We start from the raw sequence: 23,062 nt of genomic DNA, 5'->3' as shown, positions 1-23,062 counted from the left end.
GGACTTTTCAAAAATAGCAGATCTACAAGCTGGCAACGCCACGCTGTGAGCTTGTAGATCTGCTGTTTGTCAATAGCTAATGGGTTAAACATGTTGATGCTTATGTTAACATATCGTCGGGTGGAAAGGCCATATTATGTCCGAAACGGCAACTTCAGAAGTAGTAGCTGATCTTAAAGCTCAACACGTGTTGCATCGTTCTTTGAAATCGTTCTCGTAGCAATAGTCCTTTCTTTATTTACCTGGCTTGTGGCGAATGTTGTCCTTCGAGCCACATTTGGATTGAACGTTGCTCAGGTCAATCTTCTTGTGAACTATTGCAACCTGTGCGGGGAAAACACAGAGAGAGGAGAAACAGGAGCCTTTCAGTGGACTACTTTCTGCGGTGTGAAGAAGATGATATATCTTCATCTGGTAAAGGTGCCCCGCATGCAACCACAGAGGAACTAGTGTATAGCCTACACGCCACGGTACCTGTTAGTTTTCTACAGGTTACAAACCAATTAAACGTGTTGTAGGACACAGACATGTGTTAACACCGATACCCGATATCATACACAAAGGAAACAGCCATTGGTTTCAAGCGTATCTGGATAAGCAAGATTCGTGCCCGATCTCGCTGTCATGCCGCCCATATAAGATGTTTGAGATGCTAATCGGCTTGCTCCTGTTGTTGAATCATCGTTCAACAAGACGGATTCCAAATCTACAAGCCAACTTCTGAATCTTACTCATCGGAGCCATCTTTGTTGATTTATTTGCCACGTGTGACACCATTAACCACCGCCTCCTCCAGAAAAGGATCTTGGAGTTGACAAAATACCTATCCCTAAACGCCTTATTGGTGCTTCTCTGTTAGAAAAACTACGGAGCACTGCCTTATCTACAACCCTTGCAACTCAAAAGACCCTGCAGAGTTCAATACGAATGCTAAAAACAAAAGGATTTATGCTACCTAACGTGAAGCTTGCGTGCTTCGCCAGAACGTCAGATTAAGAGATTACACAGCGACAAAACATTGATTTTCTTTAAATGATCAAACTGTATTGACTGCTGACCACAGTCTCTCTGACGTCAACGTCAGACCTGATGAGCTCCTCCCCAGGGTCCCTACTGCCACGAGAGGTCTCTCGACACAAGACCCTTTGTCTCTCTCAAGTGATGTCATCCCTCTCTTGTTCGCTACAATAGAAAACAGCTCAGTGGAGAGCCAGATGACAGAGACTCTTTGTTGCTGCGAAGGGACTTCTCTTCAAAACAATTGGAGTTGGTATTTTGGTTCAGTTGTCAACGGGAGTTATGAGAAATATAGCCTATATATATTTTTTAACGCATTTAGGCCTAGAATTATTGAATGCTTTAACTATTGAAAAATAGCAGATATACAAGCTCGCAGCACGGCACCGAGTGCAGCACTGCGAGCTTGTAGATCTGCTATTTTTGAAAAATCGATACAATCTACAAGTCTTTGAATATATATATTTTTTTTTATTATTATAATTTTTATCCCACAATTTTGTAACCCATTTTTTCACCCAGTGCCAATTGCCTATGTAATCCTGGGCTCTGCTCTCCCTCTGCCAACCTGGGGAGACAACGGACTGACCTCATGCTTCCTTCACTGCATGAGGAGTCCAAGTTGCTTCTTTTCACCTGACAGTGGAGATTTCCCTGGTTTGGACGTAGCGCGTGGAAGGAACACGTTATTCCAACCAGCTCATTTCCCCTCCATCAGGCGCCCCGGCTGGCCAGGGATTATTGAGACCAGGATTACGTGCAAGTTTTTGTGAGGGTATCAACCCTAGGAGACACGGGGAGAACATGCAAACTCCACACAGAAAGGCCCTATCGCCAACCCCACCTAGGGTGTGGGCGCTGATGACGCAGAGGAGGAACACGCCGCCAGTGCCCACTGCGTCCCCCGGCGGGAATCGAACCCAGGACCTTCTAGCTGTGAGGCGAAGCGCTAAGCACTGCGCCACCGTGCCTCCTGTCTTTGAATATTTTGACCTGATTCTTCAAGTGTCTTCTGAATCCTTCTAAGGTTTTTTGAAAAACCCATGTTTCTATGTCAGTGATGCTCAAACCTTTTCATGTCAAGGACCCCCAAAACTACATGTATTTGGCCACGGACCCCCATCTCAAAATATTTAGTTCCTGAGACCCCCAGAGGCAGAATTTGATTCACAAACATTCACTCTAAAAATACATATATTCATAGATTTGCACACAATTTTCACGTGCTATGAGCTTGTGTATCTGCTATTTTTCAATAGTTAAAGCATTCAATAATTCTTGGCCTAAATGGATTAATATAAGTAGTTTGGGGCAGGGAGTGGGGTGTACAAAGACTTACACACACAGTAGGCATGCATGTTATTGTAGCAGCAAGTTGGATGATACGTATTGACCACCACCAAATCACACCAAAACTGACCAGTATACATTTTAGACATGACGGTATCAAGCTTATATCATGAGCATTACGCAACACTTTATTCATCTCTGCAGAACACTGACATATTCAGATTATCTTGAGTAGCAAAGAGGCTAGTCTCGCGTGGCCAGGCGGTTGACTCCCACAATTTGCAAATGCTCCCGTCATACTGGGAGACGGAAGTTCTAATCATGATGAGTATGGGATAAAGGAAGTGAAGCCTCCTCCCCACTTCCGTTTCGTTTTTATCATCGCGCACATTTGTCCTAATATAAATAAAGATCATCAAAGCATAATTAGCTTGCAGAAATGATATTTTTAAAATATATTTTCGTGAGCGGAAATGCCAGCTTCCACTACTCGGATCATAGCATTCAGAGATTGTGGAATAGTTGTCTGGCTACGCGAGACTACTACGAGGCAGACAAACATGCTTAGAACCAAGATACAAATTGTGGCAAGAACACAATGCTTACAAGGAGAAAGTGACCAGTTGCTCAAGCTACAACGTACAGTATTAGTGTTATCCTACTGTAGGTGAAAGTGTGTAAATGCTCATGACCTTCATAAGCTTTATGCCGGTAAATATTAATAGGGAGGTATTAATAGTGGGAATCGAGTAGTGGGAGTTCTTTGTGGTCACAGAAAAGGAGTAAAACAGTCACACAGGATGTTTTTCGTGCAGTAGTAGTCTGACATCTCGCTTCTTGTTGATGATGCATTCAGTAGGGAAGGGCTATGGCAAAGCTACCGCAGGTAGCCGTGGGTTTCACACTGTATTATTCGTTACTCACGTTGCCACCGCCAGCTACATGTTTTATATTATCTTTGGAGCCGCACCGGGACTGCACATTGCTTAAGTCCAACTTCCTTTCAAGAATTTGTACCTGGAGAAAGCGCACAATGTAGGGGGAAAGAGACGTGTTATGCCAGAGCAACACCCAATGGCAGCGGAGCTGCAAATGAGGACCAGCACTGGTTCCCAAACACCAGATGTCGGGGACCCATTGTTGGGTTGCTATAGTTATATATATATATAGGAGCTATAGTTAACTTTTTCTTGAAAAACGGACGCTAAAATAAAAATAATGTTTCGAAAATATTATAAAAAAGATGTATTGAAGTGGGTTCATATGTGTTTCTTTTAAAAAATGACCACAAAAAGTGTAAAATAATGATAAAATAATAATTTTGTCCATTGTCAGATTGACTTTGTTTATATCCCTCTTCTATTCTTTTATATGGATTGATAAGGGATATAAACAAAGTCAGTCTGACAATGGCCAAAATGATTTTATCATTATTCTACGCTTTTTGTGGTCATTTTTGAATAGAAACACATATATGAAGCTTAATCTTTTTTTATAATATTACATTATTTTTATTTTAGCGTCCGTTTTTCAAGAAAAGGTTGACTATAGCTCCTTTAAAGGTGATACACCATGCATTTAAAAAGTATTTATGTCATATTGTTTATGTCCCAAAAACGTTTTTCAAAAGGTTTGAGGCTAAATTACCACTCCTGAATAGAGAGCCTCTCTCATTTTTGAATGGCTCTCAGAGCATTTCAGCTGCAGTACCACCTTTGGCCTGAACTGCGCCACACCCCCCAAAATCTTTTTGAAAACAAATTTTTTTTTTGAAAAAAAGATTTTTTTGGATTTTTTTTTTTTTGGATTTTTTCTTTTTTTTTGTGATGACGTCACAATCGGCAGATGACATCACAATCGGCAGCAAATCTGGACAGCCTGTTTTGAGAACCCGTGGGATACTTTTAACCTTCACCTTCTCAAAACCAGAGAAAGACACAACGGTCAGAAATGGGACTTTGTGAGGATAGAAGGTGCTAGTGGGACCCCAAAAAAAGGTTTTAAAATAGGAAACGTGAAATTTCATGGTGTATCACCTTTAAAGAAGTAGCGAAAATAGCCGGTCTACAAGCTAGTTTGGGTAAACGTCTAGTTTCTCTTTTTAGGTCTTGAGCTAAAACGTTTGGGAACCACTGGCCTACTACAGCAGACCTAGAACAGTATATGCTAAAGAGGAACTTGAAGCTTATGGAAGGATGTGCAAGAGGTTCAAGGGAGGTGAGACCTGAACAAAGGAAATCAGGATTATTTGTGAGGGATTTATTTGGTTTTATTTATTACCAAGGGTTTGGTTTCTTGGGTTTCTTTCGTGTGCAAAGCCAAATCCCCCAGAGTTACTCACGTTGCCGCCACCGGGTGTATGTTTGATATTGCCTTTGGAGCCGCACTTAGACTGGACATTACTAAAGTCAATCTTCTGTTCAACAATTTTAACCTGTAAATTGCAGAAGTGGGGAAGAGAAACGTTACCCTAGGAGTCACTGACAACATGAGGCCAGACGGTGTATGAGACATGATGAGAAATGAAGATTATTCCGAAAGGGAAGAGAAAATGTTACAGGCTGTCCATTTGGATATCCAGCTTTGTACGCTAACACGTTTTTAATGTGCAAATGACCACATATGAATTATTATTATGCAGACAACTTTTTTATTTTTGATCACTGTTCATTTTTCCCATAAGTCAGGAGCCTATCTCCTGTTTCTGTAGCGTGAGGCAGCATGATGTACAAGTACAACCCCTAGACAGAGACTTAACCATAATCTAACCTTTGATGCTGAGTGCCAAGCAGGGAGGCATTGGGTAGAATGGGTACCATATATATATACGCAGTGTTGGGGAAGTTACTTGTACAGTTAGTTACAAGTAACTCACCATGGCAGTAACTTGATCAAGTTAAAGTTATACCTCTGGAGAAATGTAACTTATAAAGTTTTAAGTTACATAGAAAAAATAACTTGAGTAACTTGATTTACTTTTTTAAATTGAGAATGTACATTTGGTGTACATGAAACAAAATATAAGATCCTACAAAAAAAAAATCACATGCCAGCATATATGCCTCTCAACTGAGTTTTATGTTTTATTTCAAAAAGGTTGACATTTTCTTACATCTGTGTTCCTAATATAAAGGTAAAAAAACAGAAAATTATGATCTGTTGAGGACATTTGATCGTCAACAAAACTTAAATGTAAAATTATAACTTCGCTTGTAACTTGTAACTTGAGCCAAAAATGACCCAAAAAGTATCTCAGTTACTTGGCGAGTTACAGAAATATGAATGTAACTCAGTCAGTTACCGGCAAGTTACAGCAAAATGTAACTTAGTTACGTAACTCAGTTACATGTAACTTTAACTTCCCCAACACTGTGTATACGGTATATTTGGTATGACTAGGCCGGGGATTGAACCCTCGACCGCCCGGTCTCAGAGAAGACACTCAAAGCCACTGAGTCGGTTGTATTTCTGCCTCACTATTAATAACCGGATAATGATTGGTTGGTAATCCGGTTTCAAAACTATCCATAGGTTGAGCTCAGAAATACCTTAGCCTAGTATAAATGAAGCAAATGAATCAACACTTCTTCTGAGAGTTTTGATATCCACGTGAAATGCTAATTCTTGAAAGCGGTTCTTGTCTGTTTCTGGGTTCCTCACCTTGCCTCCACCAGGTGTGTGCTTCATGTTGTCTTTGGACCCACAGCGTGACTGGACCGTGGACAGGTCCATCTTCTTCTCAAGGATTTGAACCTGCCAAAATGTGAAGGAACAGGATTACTGAGGCCGATTCTCACACAATGTGTCTTCTAAATTCTGACCTAAGTTTTCTGAAAAACTTCAAATATGTTGCTATAGAACTTCTGTACATCACTGGTTCCCAAGCACTGGGTTGGGACCCATTTGTTGGTCTCGGACACATTTATGTGGGTCCCTTAATTTTCTGTTTCCTACATATAGGCCTATATATTATTTTAATTATTATTTCAAAAACATTTTCATATACACATTTCGGCCATTTGAAAATAGACGATCTACAAGCGTAGATTGTAGATTTGCTATTTTCAAAAGAAAATATTACACATTTGAAAACTTGAAATAGGACATTCTGCATAATCGGTACTTTTTTATAGGTACATTTTGATACCAAATACTTTTGTACTTTTACTCAAGTACATTTTGAATTCCGGCCTTTCAGTTGTAACAGAGTACTTCTACATTGCAGCATTGAAACTTTGTAAAATGAAAAAGTATAAAATGTGAGTACTGGTACTCACATTTCCGCCGCCGGGTACATGTTTCAGGTTGGCTTTGGAGCCACACTTGGACTGGACATTACTTACATCAATCTTCTTCTCAAGGATTTTGACCTGTAAATTGCAGTGAAGTGAGGGAACATTACCGTGGGAGTCAACTGAAATGTGAGGCACATATGCATGAGACACATGAGAATAAATGGGATTACTCAGAAAAGGAGAGAAAATGTTACTGATTGATAACTGGCACCCACTCTTATTATTCCCAGACGATATGCAGCTGTGTAGGCTACCACAAATGACCACATCATTCTGTTATTATTATTAGGCCCAAAACTTAATTTCTGATAAACGTAAAGTCATGCCATCAACATGGATTTGTCCCATTTCCCATATTCCCTCCTGATTGGCTATGACTGCCTTCTAAAGTTTGTGTATGCGACCTGGCGGTCGCTTATCTCCCGATTAGGGAGTCTTACTGATAAACTTTCTACAGGCTATCCTTCCTTTATCCTCTTCAATTTAAAGAATTCCTAGTCATAGTTTTGGTGAAAGAAATGGAAAATGTAATGTATTATAGTATTACACCAAGTCAGTAATATTACAAAGTAACTTATTCATTTAGAATGACATAAACAAGTAATATGTAATATATTCCACTTTGAAAGAAACCTGGCCAACACAGTTCATCAACAATTGGACCTAAGCCGTAGAGTTATTTTTGTTTTGTTCAGAGCCAAAGACCATTGATATTAAATATTGATGATGATAGTGTCAGGACTACAGTCTGAGGTTTAGGTTCTGGGCCTGATTTTTGAGTGTGATATTACTCGTTTTTTGCCTTGTGTTTTCTGCTCTGACTAATTGTCATCTTCTCTTGTGATTTTAGTGCCGTCACTTCCACTCATCTGCTCATTCCCAGTCAGCCAGTCAGAGTGGAGGTTCACACCTGCACTCCAATCATTCAGCCCTACTTAAAGTGATAGTTCACCTATTTTTTACATAAAGCTGTGTGAAATACTTGCCATTAAAACAGTGGTTAAAAATGTATTAATTGATTACCAGAGTCCCGTGGTCAGAATTCTGGTCAGTTTCTAATGAATATTAAGTAGTTCCAGTGGGGTGGGGGCCATTTGGCGTGGCCCAATCATTGAAAATAGATTAATCCACAAAACTAGCGTCATTTGTATTGTTGGCCTATTTCTACCATATAGAGCGAGGTTTCGTTCTGATCAGCTGCCTGCAAAGCACCTTGTTTTGGGGAAATACGTTGCAGCGGCGTAGTGATACTGGACACAAAAAATAGTACCATGTGACAGAGGGGTCAAAGTTGAACGAAAGTTGGTCTATTTGGTAGAAATGTAAGCAATTTACCCCGAGTGAGAGGACATTATGCTCTCATAATGTCCGCAGTGAGGGTGTTATCGGACGAGGCGCAGCCGAGTCCGATAACACACTCACTCAGGACATTATGAGAGCATAATGTCCGACCCCGAGTGGTAAATAGCTTTTCTACCACTTTTTCCCGTATACATGAAAGAAAACACATAGTTGTAACTTGCAAGGATCTTAAGTTACAATCATTATTGCCTATAAAACTTCCGCGAGACAGCAGATAGTTCCACCAACAACATCTTCTACTCACCAACAGATGGCGCCAACTCCATACTAATCCATGCGTCTAGCTTACAGCTAAGCTAACGTCAGTTAAAAGCACCGTTCCGGCCGTAAATAGAGGCTGTTCGCTTCCAGAAAGGCATAGGTTCAGAGAAAAGGGGCTTTAAAGTTGGCGGATTGCATTGGATCCAAATAAATCGGCGACGATAGTACGCACGTTAGTAAACATAGGACCGCTGCGACCTTCATTTGTTGGTTGGGGGACTACCTCCTGAAGTCCCCGGATGTACACTGAGGCGCATTGATCTCGGACACACAACTTTGCGGCAGTTGTCCTCTCATAACCTCCGGAATTTAGCCAATCAGAATCCAGTATTTGAACACGTGACTCGAAAAAGTGGTAGAAAGGTCAACAATACAAATGAAGCTGGTTTTGTGGATTCATCTATTTTTAATGATTGGGCCATGAGCCCCTGCCAAATCACCGGAACTACTTTATATTCATCTAAAACTGACCAGAACTCTGACCACGGGACTCTGGTAATGGATTAATACATTTGTAACCACTATTATAATGGCAAGTATTTCACCCAGCTTCATGTAAAAAATAGGTGAACTATCACTTTAAACCCAGTTTGTCTGTTGTCCTGTTTGCCAGATTATATCCTGCAGTTCCTGTGTCCTCAGCTCCACAGTCCCACCAGTTTGCATTTGTTAACTTCCCTCTTCTGACCATTTCATGGATTTTGACCTCCCCTTTTTGCCTGCTCGATATTGGATTTGTTTGCCAGTAGTCAGGGAATATTAATAAAACCTGGGAATAAATTTGTTACCAAACGTTCCTTCACCAATGTGTTCGTAAAGGTGTCTAGTAGCATATCTAACAAAGATTGAAATTCAACATCCATAGGTGAATCGTTGACAGCTAGGGTAATTATGGGTCTCATTCATTTACTATACACTTAGCCCCTCTCGGGACCCCAAAATCACCTCTTTTTGTATTTTGACGTCGGTGTTTGGGGTCCCTTGCTCGTTGATTGGGTCTCTCTGATACGCAACGCTACCACTGTCTGGTCTCGGACGAATACAGCGTCGATCAGATGTTGTTGAGATTCTTTAAAGATACCCAGAACTGCACTAGGAGAGTGCGGAAAAGTGTGCGAAGCGGCGCTAATCGGCGATGCCGTTAAGTATTTTTAATTTATCTGTGAAAATTTAGCAGCTTTTTCCAAACTGTATCTCTCGTTACGTCACATGTCCCGCCTCCCCCCGGCGTGGTTGGCTTTACTTGGCTATGCGTTACTACTTGGATCTATCAGAGACACACTGAGACACGCTGCTACTACCAGCTAGCCAACCACGCCGGGGGGAGGCGGGACATGTGACGTAACGAGGAAGCGAGATACAGTTTGGAAAAAGCTGCAAAATTTTCACAGATAAATTAAAAATACTTAACGGCATCGCCGATTAGCGCCGCTTCGCACACGTTTCCGCGCTCTCCTAGTGCAGTTCTGGGTATCTTTAAAGAATCTCAACAACATCTGAGCAACGCTGTATTCGTCCGAGACCAGACAGTGGTAGCGTTGCGTATCAGAGAGACCCAATCAACGAGCAAGGGACCCCAAACACAGATGTCAAGCCCCGCCCCCTCCCCTCATTGCCCAAAACTTTATTTGGCTTTACTCATCAACCGTTTGTTGTACAAACTTGTGGGTGGAACCAATGCCACTTACAGGCCTCTTTGTGTATACTCTGACCTGACGGTCGCTTATCTCCCGATTAGGGAGTCTTACTGGTATTTTCTAATGTGGCCTCCTGTGAAAAAAGTTTGGACACCCCTTAAAGGAGTAGTTTGCCCTCAAAATGACTTTTTTTCTACTGATTGCTCACGCCATGGAGACTTGAGTTCAGTAATATTCTTTTGTATTTGTCGCATTCTTAAGACAATATTTTGATTATAGTAAATGTACCTCCATTGATGGAATCAATGGAGATTGGAGGTAAATTTACTCTAACACAATTTTTGTCTTAAGAATGGCGGGAGCAATCAATAGAAGAAAAAGTCATTTTGAGGGCGAACTACTCCTTTAAAGCTACCTAGCTAATAAAACAGAATTCTCGGTGTTTTCCTTTAAGCACTAAAACTGTAATTGCTGTAAATGTCCGACCTTGCCACCACCGGGCTGGTGTTTCAGATTCGCCGTGGATCCGATCTTGGACCTGACGTTGGTCAGGTCCGGCAAGGGGGCGGCCGCCACCAGGGAAGCAGGTGAGCTCTTCAGGGACCCGGGAGACTTGGGCGAGGACCGGACCACGGCCACCTTTTTCACTTTGTTGACCTCGACCGCAGCCTTGGCCTGGCTAGCCGGGGACTTGGTGTGCCCAGGGCTGCTTTGTCCACTGATGCCATCTTTAAAAAGGGGTTGCAAAGAGCAACATGTAAGTTCAAGAGTCATTTATGGGACCTTGAAGATCTGGAAAGCAATTGTGTAACTCTCTAGATTTTAAACCACTTTAACCATTATTTCATGCTTTAACTATTAAAAAAATAGCAGATATCCATTCATTCGTTCAACCTTTATTTAAATTCTCTGAGAGATCAGTTGAGGGAGAACCTCATTTACAATGATGCTGAGATCAAGCTCGCTCGAAAAATCGGGAAAATATTTTTGACCCAATTCTATAAATGTCTTCTAAATCCTTCTTCTAAATCAGTGGTTCTCAAACATTTTCATGTCAATGAACCCCAAAATGACATGTATTTGACCGCGGACCCCCATCTCAAAATGTGTTGTTCCAGGGACCCCCCAGAAGCAAATATTTGAGTTGAATATTTACAAATGTTCAAAAATAGATCTAGAGCTTGTATATCTGCTATTTTTTAAAAACCTCCACCGGCTGTCAGTCAATCACGTCACACTTTTGCCCTACTCATATCTCCGCCACCGTTGCCCCGATCCATGCCAAACTTTACACACACACTCCTTGGCTGCCAAACGACAACCCTCATTTCTCACATAGCCCTCTTCTAGCACCACCATGAGGCCGATTCTTGCAAAACACATTTTTGGACACTGCTCCTACAGATTTTGCCCTAAAATCACACAAAGCAGTACACAGTATCTCTAAAGTCATGTCATCAACATGCTGTGCATCTGTCCAATTTCCCATATTCCCTCCTGATTGGCTATGATTGCCTTCTAAAGTTTGTGTATGCGACCTGACGGTCGCTTATCTCCCGATTAGGGAGTCTTCTCTCTCGGTCGTCCTCAGACGAGCTTCTATCGGAGTCTCCAATCTTTCCGGTTCTTACTGGTAGTTAAAGCATAAAATAATGGTTAAAGTGGTTCCAGGTCTTAATGGGTTAAATTAGAACCAACAATTTATAAACAGTTCATTAAAGCACTAAGGATTCTGGTGCTAATAAGCAGAGCCAAGTTTGATCAAGGTCTTTCTTGATCAAACTGTGGTTGTGGCAAGTTGGTGAGGAACTAAGTCTAGGCCATGCGTGCCTATTAGTGGTATCTCACACTCATCATCAGTGTTGCTGTTTTTTTTACCTTTGTCATTTTTTGGAGTGGGTGGTTTCTTGGCACTTGCTGTGTCGCAGAAAACATGACATGTTATACATAATTCTTTTTTTTCCTTTGCCTTCTTTTTACGTATGAGGGCAATTTTCAAGTGAGAGTTACAGTGCATACCTGGGATTTTGGTTCCTGGGGCTTGAGGTCTCACGCCACCCGTAGCCTGTAAATTGCCATAGTTAAGTGCATAGCAAAAAAAAAAAACATAATACATTTGATTTACGTATTAAAGGGATATTTCACTTTCAAAAAAACTTTTGGTCATTTTATCGTCTAATCAGGCTTTTATGAACACCCTGGACAGATTTTAATTTGCTTGATTCAATTTTTTAGATATTTGATGTAAATGTTATCCCCATACACACCCATTGTAACTTCAAACTCCATTTTAACCGTGAAAGATTCTTTAAAAACACCCATTATTTTTTCTAGTGACTCATAATACCCTCCTAATACATGAGCAGGCCATGTTTTTCGATAACTTTTTCCATTTATTTTTAATATTATTTTATTGTATTATTTTTTTTTTTTTTCATTTTCTCATAGAATTATTAAAAATAAATGAAAAAAGTTATTAAAAAACAAGGCCTGCTCACGTATTAGGAGGGTAGTATGAGTCACTAGAAAAAGATTATGGTTGTTTGTAATTAATCTATCCTGGTTAAAATGGAGTTTGAAGGGTGTGTATGGGGCCCTCCTCTTGGAGGAGGATTGATAGCATTTACATCAAATATCTAAATATTGAATCAAGCAAATTAAAAACTGTTCAGGGTGTTCATAAAAGTCTGATTAGACGATAAAATGACCAAAAGTTTTTTTGAAAGTGAAATATCCCTTTAAATACGCACTTGTTTTTTTCCCACTGTTATTTAAGATAAGTGCATGGCAGCCATGTTACCATTCGTTGTGGATAGAATATTCACACCAATCATCACACTATTTGTCTCTAATACATTATGCTGTACAGTATGAGCAAATTACTGTAGTATGAAAGAGTGGTTAATGATGCATGGCCAAGGCTTGGGTTAGTGTGTTAAATCCAATTTATGCTTTGGTGGAAAAACTGTAAAATGTCGCTCGACAAAAGAAAAATTGCTGGATTTTGGTTTAGCGCAGAGGTCTTCAACAGGGGGTACGCGATCCCCTAAGGGGTACGCAGAGGTACTGCAGGGGGTCCCCGAAATTGTTGCTTGATTAAACAATAACAAAATAAATAATAATAATCAAAAAAATGCGTCTGTAAATATTTTTAAAACATTGTCCACATTTATGTTCAAAATAAATCATGATTCTGTCCATTTTGAATAGCGTGTATACATGATTACTGTGCAATTGACGGATTGTTGGTAGTATTGACATTGGTTCTCAGTTAATACGTTTCATGTTTAGAAATGGTAGTGGTATGGCCACCCTGCTCGCTGTACCTTGTACATGTATGTTTAAAATAAAAAATATGTTGTGGCCCCGCCCCACCCCCCCACGAGGTGGGAGGCAGTCCCTGCTCAATCTCCCCATCAGTTTGGGGGTCCCTGGCCTGAGAACATTGAAGACCCCTGGTTTAGCGACATGTAACACTTTTTCCGGCAAGGCATGCGTTTGGCTTTAGTCGTAAACAAAGGAAAAGGGTCTAAGTTGCATTCGTACATTTCGTCGTTGTCGGGTGGAAACCTTGTATGTCCAAGACCGTTCGTTTTGTATTCATCATTTTAAAAATGAATTAAACTAGTGAAAATAGCAGACCGTGCTTGTATGATGAACCCGGGCTTTACTTGGTGAAAAAAAGTACACATTTGAAACTTGGAGATACAAGGTTTCTGCCCGACAGTGACGATTTGTTTGATCTCTCAATCAAATCTCTGAAGAAGGAAAATAGTGGGTTGGCTCAAAACGAAGCGGATAAAAGCGGCAAACCTTTTTTGAGGCTTCTTTAGGACCTAACGATGGATTTTAGCCTTGGGTACCTAACTTTATTTTGAAAATTTCCCATAGAATTATCCTTATCAAGTTGGGCTCCCATCGACTTTCTATACCCAGAAAAGAAATCTGCTTTAATTAGGATGTGAGGGGTCTAACTAGGGGTTTGTCATGATTCTGAATCCATTGCAAGCATTTGTTTTGCACACAAAAAACTTTCCTTTGGCTAGAAATGGCCCCACAAAACGATGGTTTAGTGATGAGTCATCACTTTCCACAGTTTTTTTTTTTTTTTTTTGTGTTTTTGGGGTCCATTTCTAGCCCAAGGAAAGTTTTTTGAGCAAAACAAATGCTTGCAATGGATTCAGTTAGACCCCTCACACCATACTTAAAGCAGATTTTCTTCTGGGTATTTTCCTCCTGTATAGAAAGTCGATGTAGTCCGGGAGCCAAATGGTGATTTTTGGCTGAACGTGGATTCGCCTGTAAAAGTTTTTTTCTCAACTGATTCTTGTAGCTTGGGGTCACCTCTTAAGGATTCAAGATGATGACTAGTGATATCCATTGAGCATTTTTTATTATTAACCCCTTAATGCCTGAAACACAAGAAATCCACCCAGGAGGAAAATACCCAGAAAAAGATTTTTTTTTTCTGGGTATTTAAGGAGGATCTGAGGGGTCTAACTAGGGGTTTGTCATGATGCTGAATCCATTGCAGGCATTTGTTTTGCACAAAAAACATTCTGAGGGCTAGAAATGGCCTCAGAAAACAATACACGTATGGGTGAGTATTCATGTTAGTCGGAGGCCTTAGGGTTTTTTTTCTTGTGCTAATCAGTCTAAAAGTGCAAAATTTTGCACAGATGTAGCTCAGGGCATGCTCTAATGATTTAGCTAGGGCGCCCGAGTCTGCGACATTCGGGGTCGCCACAGCGGCCAAATCAAGTTGGGCTCCCATCGACTTTAGTGATGAAAAGAGAGTTTTGTGGGTGCTGTGGTGACCCCGAAGGTCGCCGATTCGGGCGCCCTAGCTAAATCATTAGAGCATGCCCTGAGCTACATCTGTGCAAAATGTTGCACTTTTAGACTGATTAGCACGAGAAAAAAAACCCTAAGGCCTCCGACTAACATGAATATTCACCCATACGTGTATTGTTTTCTGAGGCCATTTCTAGCCCACGGAATGTTTTTTTGTGCAAAACAAATGCCTGCAATGGATTCAGCATCATGACAAACCCCTAGTTAGACCCCTCAGATCCTCCTTAAATACCCAGAAAAAAAATCTTTTTCTGGGTATTTTCCTCCTGGGTGGACTTCTTGTGTTTCAGGCATTAAGGGGTTAATAATAAAAAATGCTCAATGGATATCACTGGTCATCATCTTGAATCCTTAAGAGGTGACCCCAAGCTACAAGAATCAGTTGAGAAAAAAACTTTTACAGGCGAATCCACGTTCACCCCCACGGCTCCCGGACTAATGGGAGCCCAACTTGATATGGATAATTCTATGGGTAATTTTCTAAATAAAGTTTGGTACCCAAGGCTAAAATCCATCGTTAGGACCTAAAGAAGCCTCAAAAAAAGTTTGACGCTTTTATCCGCTTCGTTTTGATAATGTCAAAAACCAGGGTTAAGCCACCGCACTAAAAAGGAGCATTGATGAGTAGGGCCATCTACACTCAGGCATGTCAGGGGTCATACTCACACGGGGCCCTGTGCCGCTGGCTTTGGTGGGTATTGACGTGGGGCCGTTTGGAGAGGAGGAGGCACAGGTTTTGGTGATCGGGGAGGGTCTTTTAAAGGAAGAGGTGGGTCTAGTTTTTGTGGCAGTTTGTGTCTTTTTACATGAGGGGGAAAATGAGGAGTGAAAAACAATGGTTCTAATAGCAACCTATCATGAAGCAAACAATATCCCTAAATGAGATGATGATCAGGAAAGAAACTGATTACATCGTCGTCGTCGGGTGGAAGCCTTGTATGTCCAAAACCGTTAGTTTTGTATTTATAGTGAAACTATAGTGAAAACAGCAGATCTACAAGCACACACGAGGCGTTGTGTGCTTGTAGATCGGCTGTTTTCACTACTTTTGTGCGACGGCCTTGTATGATGAAGCAGGGCTTTACTTTGCAGGAAAAAAAACATACAAATTTGAAACTTGGAGATACGAGGTTTCTGTCCGACAGTGACGATATGCCTACTTGGGTTACTTACAAGTCTGTGAATTACACGTGTTCATTTGTTAATTCACATACCTTCTTTTCCATAGCCTCGTTTTCAACCTTCGCTTGACCTATGGGGGAAAAGGGAAAAACAGGGGCCATGAAGATTTGAGCATGATGTGGTCCATTTGCATTCAAAACCAACGTTCTGCCCCTTTTCCCCCTTTGGTGGAGATACAAGAAGACAAGTATGTTATTCTTCGGTGTGCACATTTGCAGCATGAGGGAAAGTGAAGACCAAATGAAAAAAAATCACCAGTCGGCGATGTGGAGCACGCAACATGCAGCAGTGTGACATACTGTGCATCGCAGTGGTCATAAAAAAAAACAGGTGACAACTTGCAAGACCCATTTTCACCACATAATAAACAGATGTTTGTGTTTATTCAATCCCAATTCAAATGTTATATTTCGGCATTTACCTGCAATTGCATCTTTATATCTCCAGAATTCAGATTTCCCTTTCTTGTAATTTTAACTTTTATGACAGAATTCTGAGTTTGTTTTGTTTTGTTTTTCTCGCAGTTGCCTACCCCACGCCTACCTAACCGCTGTGAGAGAAAAGAGACTCAGCATTTTGGAGCCACAAAGTCATAATTGCGAGAATAAACAGAATTCTTGGATCAGAAAAAAAGCCTCACAATTCAGGCCTTTTTAATTTCATTCAGTGGCAGAAATGGGCTTTCAATAGAATAGTGAGCGAGATGGACCGATGAAATGAAAAAAAAAAGAAAAGAAAAAAGTGGGGAGAGAGGACAACAAGCTTCTCCTCGAGGTCAAAGATCATTTCCACGGAGCATGTCGGAGGAAGAGTGCCGCATAAACACTACAGAAGCCGGCTTGGTAAATCAAACAAGTGGGAGGAGGATAACTGAAGAGGGCTGCTTCACAACTGGTGAATATGACGGCAAACAGACCTTTGAAGACAGCGATCGGCACCTGCGACCTTCTCGCCGGAGAACTTTGGGGCGTTTCCTGGACTTCGGGTGTGTCGGAGGAGGTCCGTGCCGCATCGCTCGTCTCGGAATCGTTAGCGGCGTCGGGCGTCGAGAGGCCGGCTGCGTCTGACGTCGAGTCGCCGCCGTTCCCGGCAAACGCGTTGCGTGGATTTTTCCTAAGAACGCTCTCTCTCTCGGAAACACTCCCATTGCCATGTGGGGAATCGCTCGCGCTCAGGAGATCCGCTGAGCGATGACCAAGGCTGGAATCGAGGTAGGAATATGACTGATCGTCGGAATGGTGCCTCTCCGGGGTGTCGGAGTCCTGTGCGCTACCAGGTTTCGGGGCCGTCTCACGAGTTGCGTGTTCGACAACCAGTCCGTCTTTCGCGTGCTCAATGTAGACGGATCCCTCTCCGTGATCAACACACGCGCCTCTGTCCCCTATCGACGTAAGATCCTCCAAGGCTGTGCTACGGACTAAAGATGCGGCGGGCACGTTACGTATTTCCGACAGGCACTCGGCCGCGTCGAGGCTGATCGCCCTCTGGGAATCGCTCCCGCCGGGCCACTCCGGGCTCCCCCTTCCGTCCGAAGGGTCCCTTCTCGTATCCGACCCGGAACCGGGGTCTTCGGAATTCCAGGAAGGGTCGGTTAACCTCTTTCCACGCGCTCCTTCCTCTGTCCCATCTAAGCACACAGCAGCGTCATCTCCAGAGTCAGGGGAACAGGAACCGCCTGTGCTCGTGAAGTCGACGGCTCTCCCATGAGCTCCATCCGAGGCCTGCTCTGATCCATCCGCCACAAAAGGGAACTCATTGAGGACTCCGGTACCAGGCTCTGCTATTTTTTTTGTTGTTGTTGGAAAGCAGATTAATGATGACATTCATAGCACTCGCCTCCACCTCCCCCAATTTGAATATAAATCAAGAAGCAAAGCAGATAGCGAAACTGCACTTGATGTCCACAAAGTGTTTCCATCAAGGTGAACGGAAACAAATGATGATTGAATGATGAAATGGTGATAATGCAAGGCCATGAACTGAGAAGTGCTGCCTTCTTAAGGAATGCAGTGAAAATAAAGTGGAAGTTAATGGACATAATGGGTCACCGACGGATGATAGACAACAGGGGGAAATGACGTTGATGCTAATCGGTGCCCAGTGGATGTGCAGTCAGAGCGGTGAATTCTGCGTTTTCACTGTAAATTGTGCTCCAAATGTGATATCTAATCTGGCTGATTGGGATTATCCGTGATCCAAACGTGTTTGAATTTCACCTCAGGCAATGAACCAAAGCTAAATTTGGATGCATGTGTCGTTTCATTACACCAACTCAAAATAAATAATAATAGGATGAATTAAATAAGTAACTGTTATAATGAAATCATTATGTGAAGCACATTTCACAAAATGTCTCCAAGTGTTAATTGTATTCATGATCTATCAACTAACGGAAACAAGTCCACAGGCCTTTTTTGTGTTATCCTTTTAGCCTTAAAGGGATATTTCACTTTCAAAAAATCTTTTGGTCATTTTTGGTCTAATCAGGCTTTTATGAACACCCTGGACAGTTTTTAATTTGCTCCATTCAATATTTAGATATCTGATGTAAATGTTATCAGGAGGGCCCTGTACACACCCATTGTAACTCCAAACTCCATTTTAACCATGATAGATTCATTAACTCACTGAACGCCATAAACGTCTTATACGTCTTTGGACCTCGGTGCCATAAACGTCTTTTACGTCTTTTTAATTAATCAAAAGTTTTATCATTTTTTCATAATTGTAATTTCAAAAAAATCGCTCTAGAAGTTGGCCATATGCCTCCGTGACCTGAGCGATACGGCCGATTTGACTGTAGCACCAGTGTAACACAGTCCGGCGGAAAATCGGTATAGCCGAAGATTGGTTCCGGCCGTTTAAATGTTATCTAAAACGTTCGTTTATACACTTTCCCGTGCATCCCTGACGAACTATAAGTACTCAAAAAACGCAGAAAATTCTCAGGATTCCAGCGGTGCCATCCATTCCTCTCTACCTATCCTTGATCGCCAGGGTTCCGAAGTGTGTAGCATGCTAGCTAAAAGGCCTGGCCAAAATGTAAACAACAGGCCCAAACCAAAAAAAAGATGGACGTCTTCTTCCTTCTTCTGTTAGTTGATCAGATAGTAGGAGACCACCCTCTGGTGGTTTTCAAATGGTATTGCACTCCAGATTGCACACAGGGCCCATCACAGCACACACATATGATGATGATCAAGACATCTTACACATGTTCTATTGAAGCCCAAATCTAATGATAGGATATATATATATAAATATACATGTTTTCCTTTGTAAGAGGGGTAGTGTGGCTTTCGATAGAAGCATAGATTTATATATGTAATTTAAGTACAAAATATGATTTTGGCCCCCATAAAAAGGCAAAATTAAGCAAAATGGCTGGCACCAGTTTTGTAGATTTTGAATAAAGGGTGGCATTCACTGAGTTTAAAAACCACCATTATTTTTTCTGGTGAATCTATTGGATGAAGCAAATTATTCAGGGTGTTCATAAAAGCCTGATTAGACAATAAAATGACCAAAAGTTTTTTTGAAAGTAATGTCTTACTGTACTTCCATGCTGTCTACATTTCTGAAACTATTCAATTTAAAAAAAAACACAAGAACACACACACAAAATAAGTAAACAGTGTTGGCAGCTCTTAATACAGTACCTGTTGCAGCAGCTCCTCCAGTTGCTGTTTTAACACGGGAGGGCGGGGTGTGCATGTGGGGGGAGGGGATGAAACAAAAGAGGATATTCAGTTACTATCACTATAAAACACTTTTTTCATTCATGGCTGCTTCATAAACTCAAGGCACTGCAAAGAAAACCAAAACAAACAAAAAAAGAAATCCCCCTCATACAAGGTCAGGTCTACGGTTAATGCACAAAATGAACACCACACAGCAAAATAAAGGTTAAGAACACGTTAGACCAATATGCACATCACCCCCAAAAACATAAAAGCAAAGCATTGCGGACACATTGCAGTCAGATGGGGCTTCCGCATGGTTTCCCTTCAAGTCCTACACACTGTTTAGTCCAGCGCCCGCACCGAAACCCGGTGCCCCATTTGGTGCCTCAGCTGGCTTTTCCATTACTCTGGGAATTGCCTCGCCTCGGAGCTCTAGATCTGTTTAACAGATCCCACAGATCATCGGTCACCATTAGCGTGGTCACTCTGTTTCACACTGAAATACCAAGCCTGACAAAATGCATCTCTTCCTTGTGGTATTACGCATGGGGACTGTGGTATTATTGGGAAAGGACCGGAGCGCTCAAATGGACTGGGATCTGTTTCGCTGCTCAAAGCACACAAAAACAAAGCTGTAACGGCTGAGGAAAAAACAACAGGCTAATAAAAAACTAAAAGGAATCCTAAAGCCTGTTCTCCACTATAGGGCCAAACCAGAACTTTCCAGAACCAAGAACTTTCAGCGCTGCTGGCCCCGCCCATAGGTTCATTAGTAGTTTAGATTAGAGGTGGGACGTTTGCGAACGAATCGAGTCTTTTGAACGGCTCTTTGAAATGAACGATAGGATTCGGTTGATTGAATCACAGATCACAGTAGGTAGCCATTCCTTTCTAATGAACAGTGGTGGGAAAAGTACTCAATTTCTAAGTAAAAATATCAATACTGCAATCAAGTAGAAGTTTGGAATGTTAATGTATTTGAGTATAAGTAGAAAAGTATTGGTATAAAAAATGCTTAAAGTACCAATAGAACGTACTCATTATGCAGAATGGCCTGTTTCACAGCTTTTCCAATTAGTAAAATGTAGAAAAATAATTTGAAAATAGCAGATCTACAAGCTCACAATGCGTCGCAACGCGACGTATTGTGAGCTTGTAGATCGGCAATTTTCAAATGGCAGGTTTGTACCTATACATGTACAAAGTAAATGTATATAGGGTTGATGTTATTTGTAATTATAATCAAAATCTACAAAGTAAATAGTAGAATGAGACAGTTTTGAAAGGAACAAAAGAACGGATTCCAGAGATCCGGCTCACTTCAAAGAGACATAAATCCCATCTCTAATTTAGATACTATCATGATTGATTATGCGTGACGTTATAGAGTAAGTCATAGGTTCAGTGATTATATTAATATCTAGCTCTTATGATGATATATCATTGATACTGGATAGCTTGTAATAGTCTAGATGTCTCACTAGGACTGAGTAGCTATTGTTTTGGTAAAGCCTATCTTGTTATGGTACAGCTCATCCCAGAGGCCTTGAAGCCACACGGTATAACTTTAGTGTCTGACCAATTATTCTTGGCAGAACTACTTTACCACTGTCCAGGGTGTTAAAGGACAACTTTAGTTTTTTACAACAAAGGTTCATATTTTAGATTGTAATTAAAGAATATAAAAGATGAGTGAGCAAATTGATTTAATTTACTTCTTTTTATTGTTTTAGAGATTCTTATTTCAGTGGTTGGGGCATGCGTACAAGTGGCTAAATATGTCATTTTACACAGAATAAGCCCATTCCCAAGATACAACACAACCTTTCATGGTTGGATGTGTTAGAAGTGTTACTGTAAACAGTAATAAAGAAACTGCTGGTCTAAAAATACATATTTAACCACTTGTACACATGCCCCCATGCGTACGCATGCCCCACATTTTATCACGGTAAACGCGATAAAACAATAGAACAAAGCAAATGAAAACATTTTAACACTCACTTTTTCTTTTCTCTAATTACAATCTAAAATATGAAACCTTGTTGTAAAAAACAAAGTTGTCCTTTAACTGTACTTCTGTCCATGATATCATGTATACATAAACTTGACCACCGTCACCTAACACATTATCTTGTCTCCTCATGCTCTCATTGATTATTGATTGATCTGAATTCCACCACAGTTCCCAGAACTCAAGTTTAGTACAAAAAAAAACGAAAAAAGGACCTAAAAAAGGTTCCCAGAACTTTGTCTGAAACCGGGTCATGCGCAATGCAAAAAAAGAAAAAAAAAAGGTTCAGGTTCTGGAAAGTTCTGGTTCCACCTCGTAGTGGACAAGAGGCTTAAGATTCAAAAAGTCACCCAAAATAAATTCTACTCCATGACCGAAAGAATACGTTCAACTCGAGCAGCAGTTGGGGGAAAAAAAAAAAAGCCAAGTGCTGGGAAAGAGGCATACCGGGTTGACCCTCACTCTCACCACAGGCACCAGGTTGCATCTCATCTTCACATGGGACACTCTCTAGATCTGACTGCTCAGACCCCATAGCACCTTCTTCTGCGGATGATTCAACTGCTTCTGACTGCTCAGACCCCATAGCACCTTCTTCTGCGGATGATTCAACTGCCTCTGAGTGCTCAGAACCAATAGCAGCTTCTCCTGCGGATGTTTCAACTGCTTCTGAGTTGTCAGACCCAATAGCAGCTTCTTCTGCAGATGATTCAACTGCCTCTGAGTTGTCAGAACCAATAGCACCTTCTTCTGCAGATGATTCAACTGCCTCAGAGTTGTCAGAACCAATAGCACCCTCTTCTGCGGATGATTCAACTGCCTCTGCTGTAGGATAAACGGAATACTGTTTTTGACACACGGCATTGAAAAGGAAGATACACACAGGCTTACAGTTGCAGCTGGTCTCAAAACGTAAGAAAATACGTTAATTCTGAATCCACGTGATTCTGAATCCATTGCAAGCATTATTTGTTTTGCACGAAAAACATTCCTCGGGCTAAAAACGGACCCCACAAAACTGAGCTGACCCCAGAAAAGTGATGACTCCTCACTAAACCATATCAGTTTTGTGGGTCAGTTTTTGGACCGAGGAATGTTTTTCGTGCAAAACAAATGCTTGCAATGGATTCAGAATCATGAAAAACCTCTAGTTAGACCTCTCACATGCTACTTAAAGAAGATTTTTGGGGGGTCTTTTTTTTCCTGTATAGTAAGTGAAGGGCCCCAAACTTGAACACCCTGAATTTACCTTGATCCACAAAGAATATAATGGGGAAACCTTTAACATGTTTTTTGGATGACCCTAAGGATCATAAAAAACCCTGAATGATTACTATTGCAATTTATTTGGGGTCACCGGTCCTTTTTTTAGCTTAGATTGACCGGCCTAAAATAGCTTAGTTTGCGATCATACGGCCGTGGCTCCTAACCTTGTGTTTGCTCTGGTGGGTCATCCGTGTTCTCTAT

General features: G+C 41.3%; 2 protein-coding genes across 11 annotated transcripts in view; one reads left to right on the top strand and one right to left on the bottom strand.

Moving 5' to 3' along the window:
• Positions 1-23,062, top strand: part of kansl1a (KAT8 regulatory NSL complex subunit 1a) — a 249,505-nt gene that overhangs the window by 81,411 nt on the left and 145,032 nt on the right. The window lies entirely within an intron of this gene.
• The window catches only part of LOC308303717 (microtubule-associated protein tau-like), a 59,697-nt gene that overhangs the window by 8,247 nt on the left and 28,388 nt on the right, over positions 1-23,062 (bottom strand). For 4 of the 10 annotated variants that reach the window (XM_080748191.1, XM_080748197.1, XM_080748195.1 and 1 more), the window contains 8 exons: positions 19,558-19,581; positions 15,931-15,968; positions 15,383-15,514; positions 11,741-11,927; positions 10,349-10,590; positions 6,585-6,677; positions 5,968-6,060; positions 243-324 (listed from right to left, as the gene is read on the bottom strand). In XM_080748191.1, coding sequence (XP_080604317.1) covers positions 243-324; positions 5,968-6,060; positions 6,585-6,677; positions 10,349-10,590; positions 11,741-11,927; positions 15,383-15,514; positions 15,931-15,968; positions 19,558-19,581 — 891 coding nt within the window. The remainder of the gene's footprint in view (positions 1-242; positions 325-5,967; positions 6,061-6,584; positions 6,678-10,348; positions 10,591-11,740; positions 11,928-15,382; positions 15,515-15,930; positions 15,969-19,557; positions 19,582-23,062) is intronic. The other 6 variants (XM_080748200.1, XM_080748192.1, XM_080748193.1 and 3 more) reach the window with 5 other exon arrangements.

This window comes from Nannobrachium achirus, assembly GCF_963921795.1.
Source record: "Nannobrachium achirus genome assembly, chromosome: 18".
NCBI classification, from domain to species: Eukaryota; Metazoa; Chordata; class Actinopteri; order Myctophiformes; family Myctophidae; genus Nannobrachium; species Nannobrachium achirus.
The sequence above is the reverse complement of the archived record's forward strand: the minus strand, read 5'-3'. Positions and strand labels throughout refer to the sequence as shown.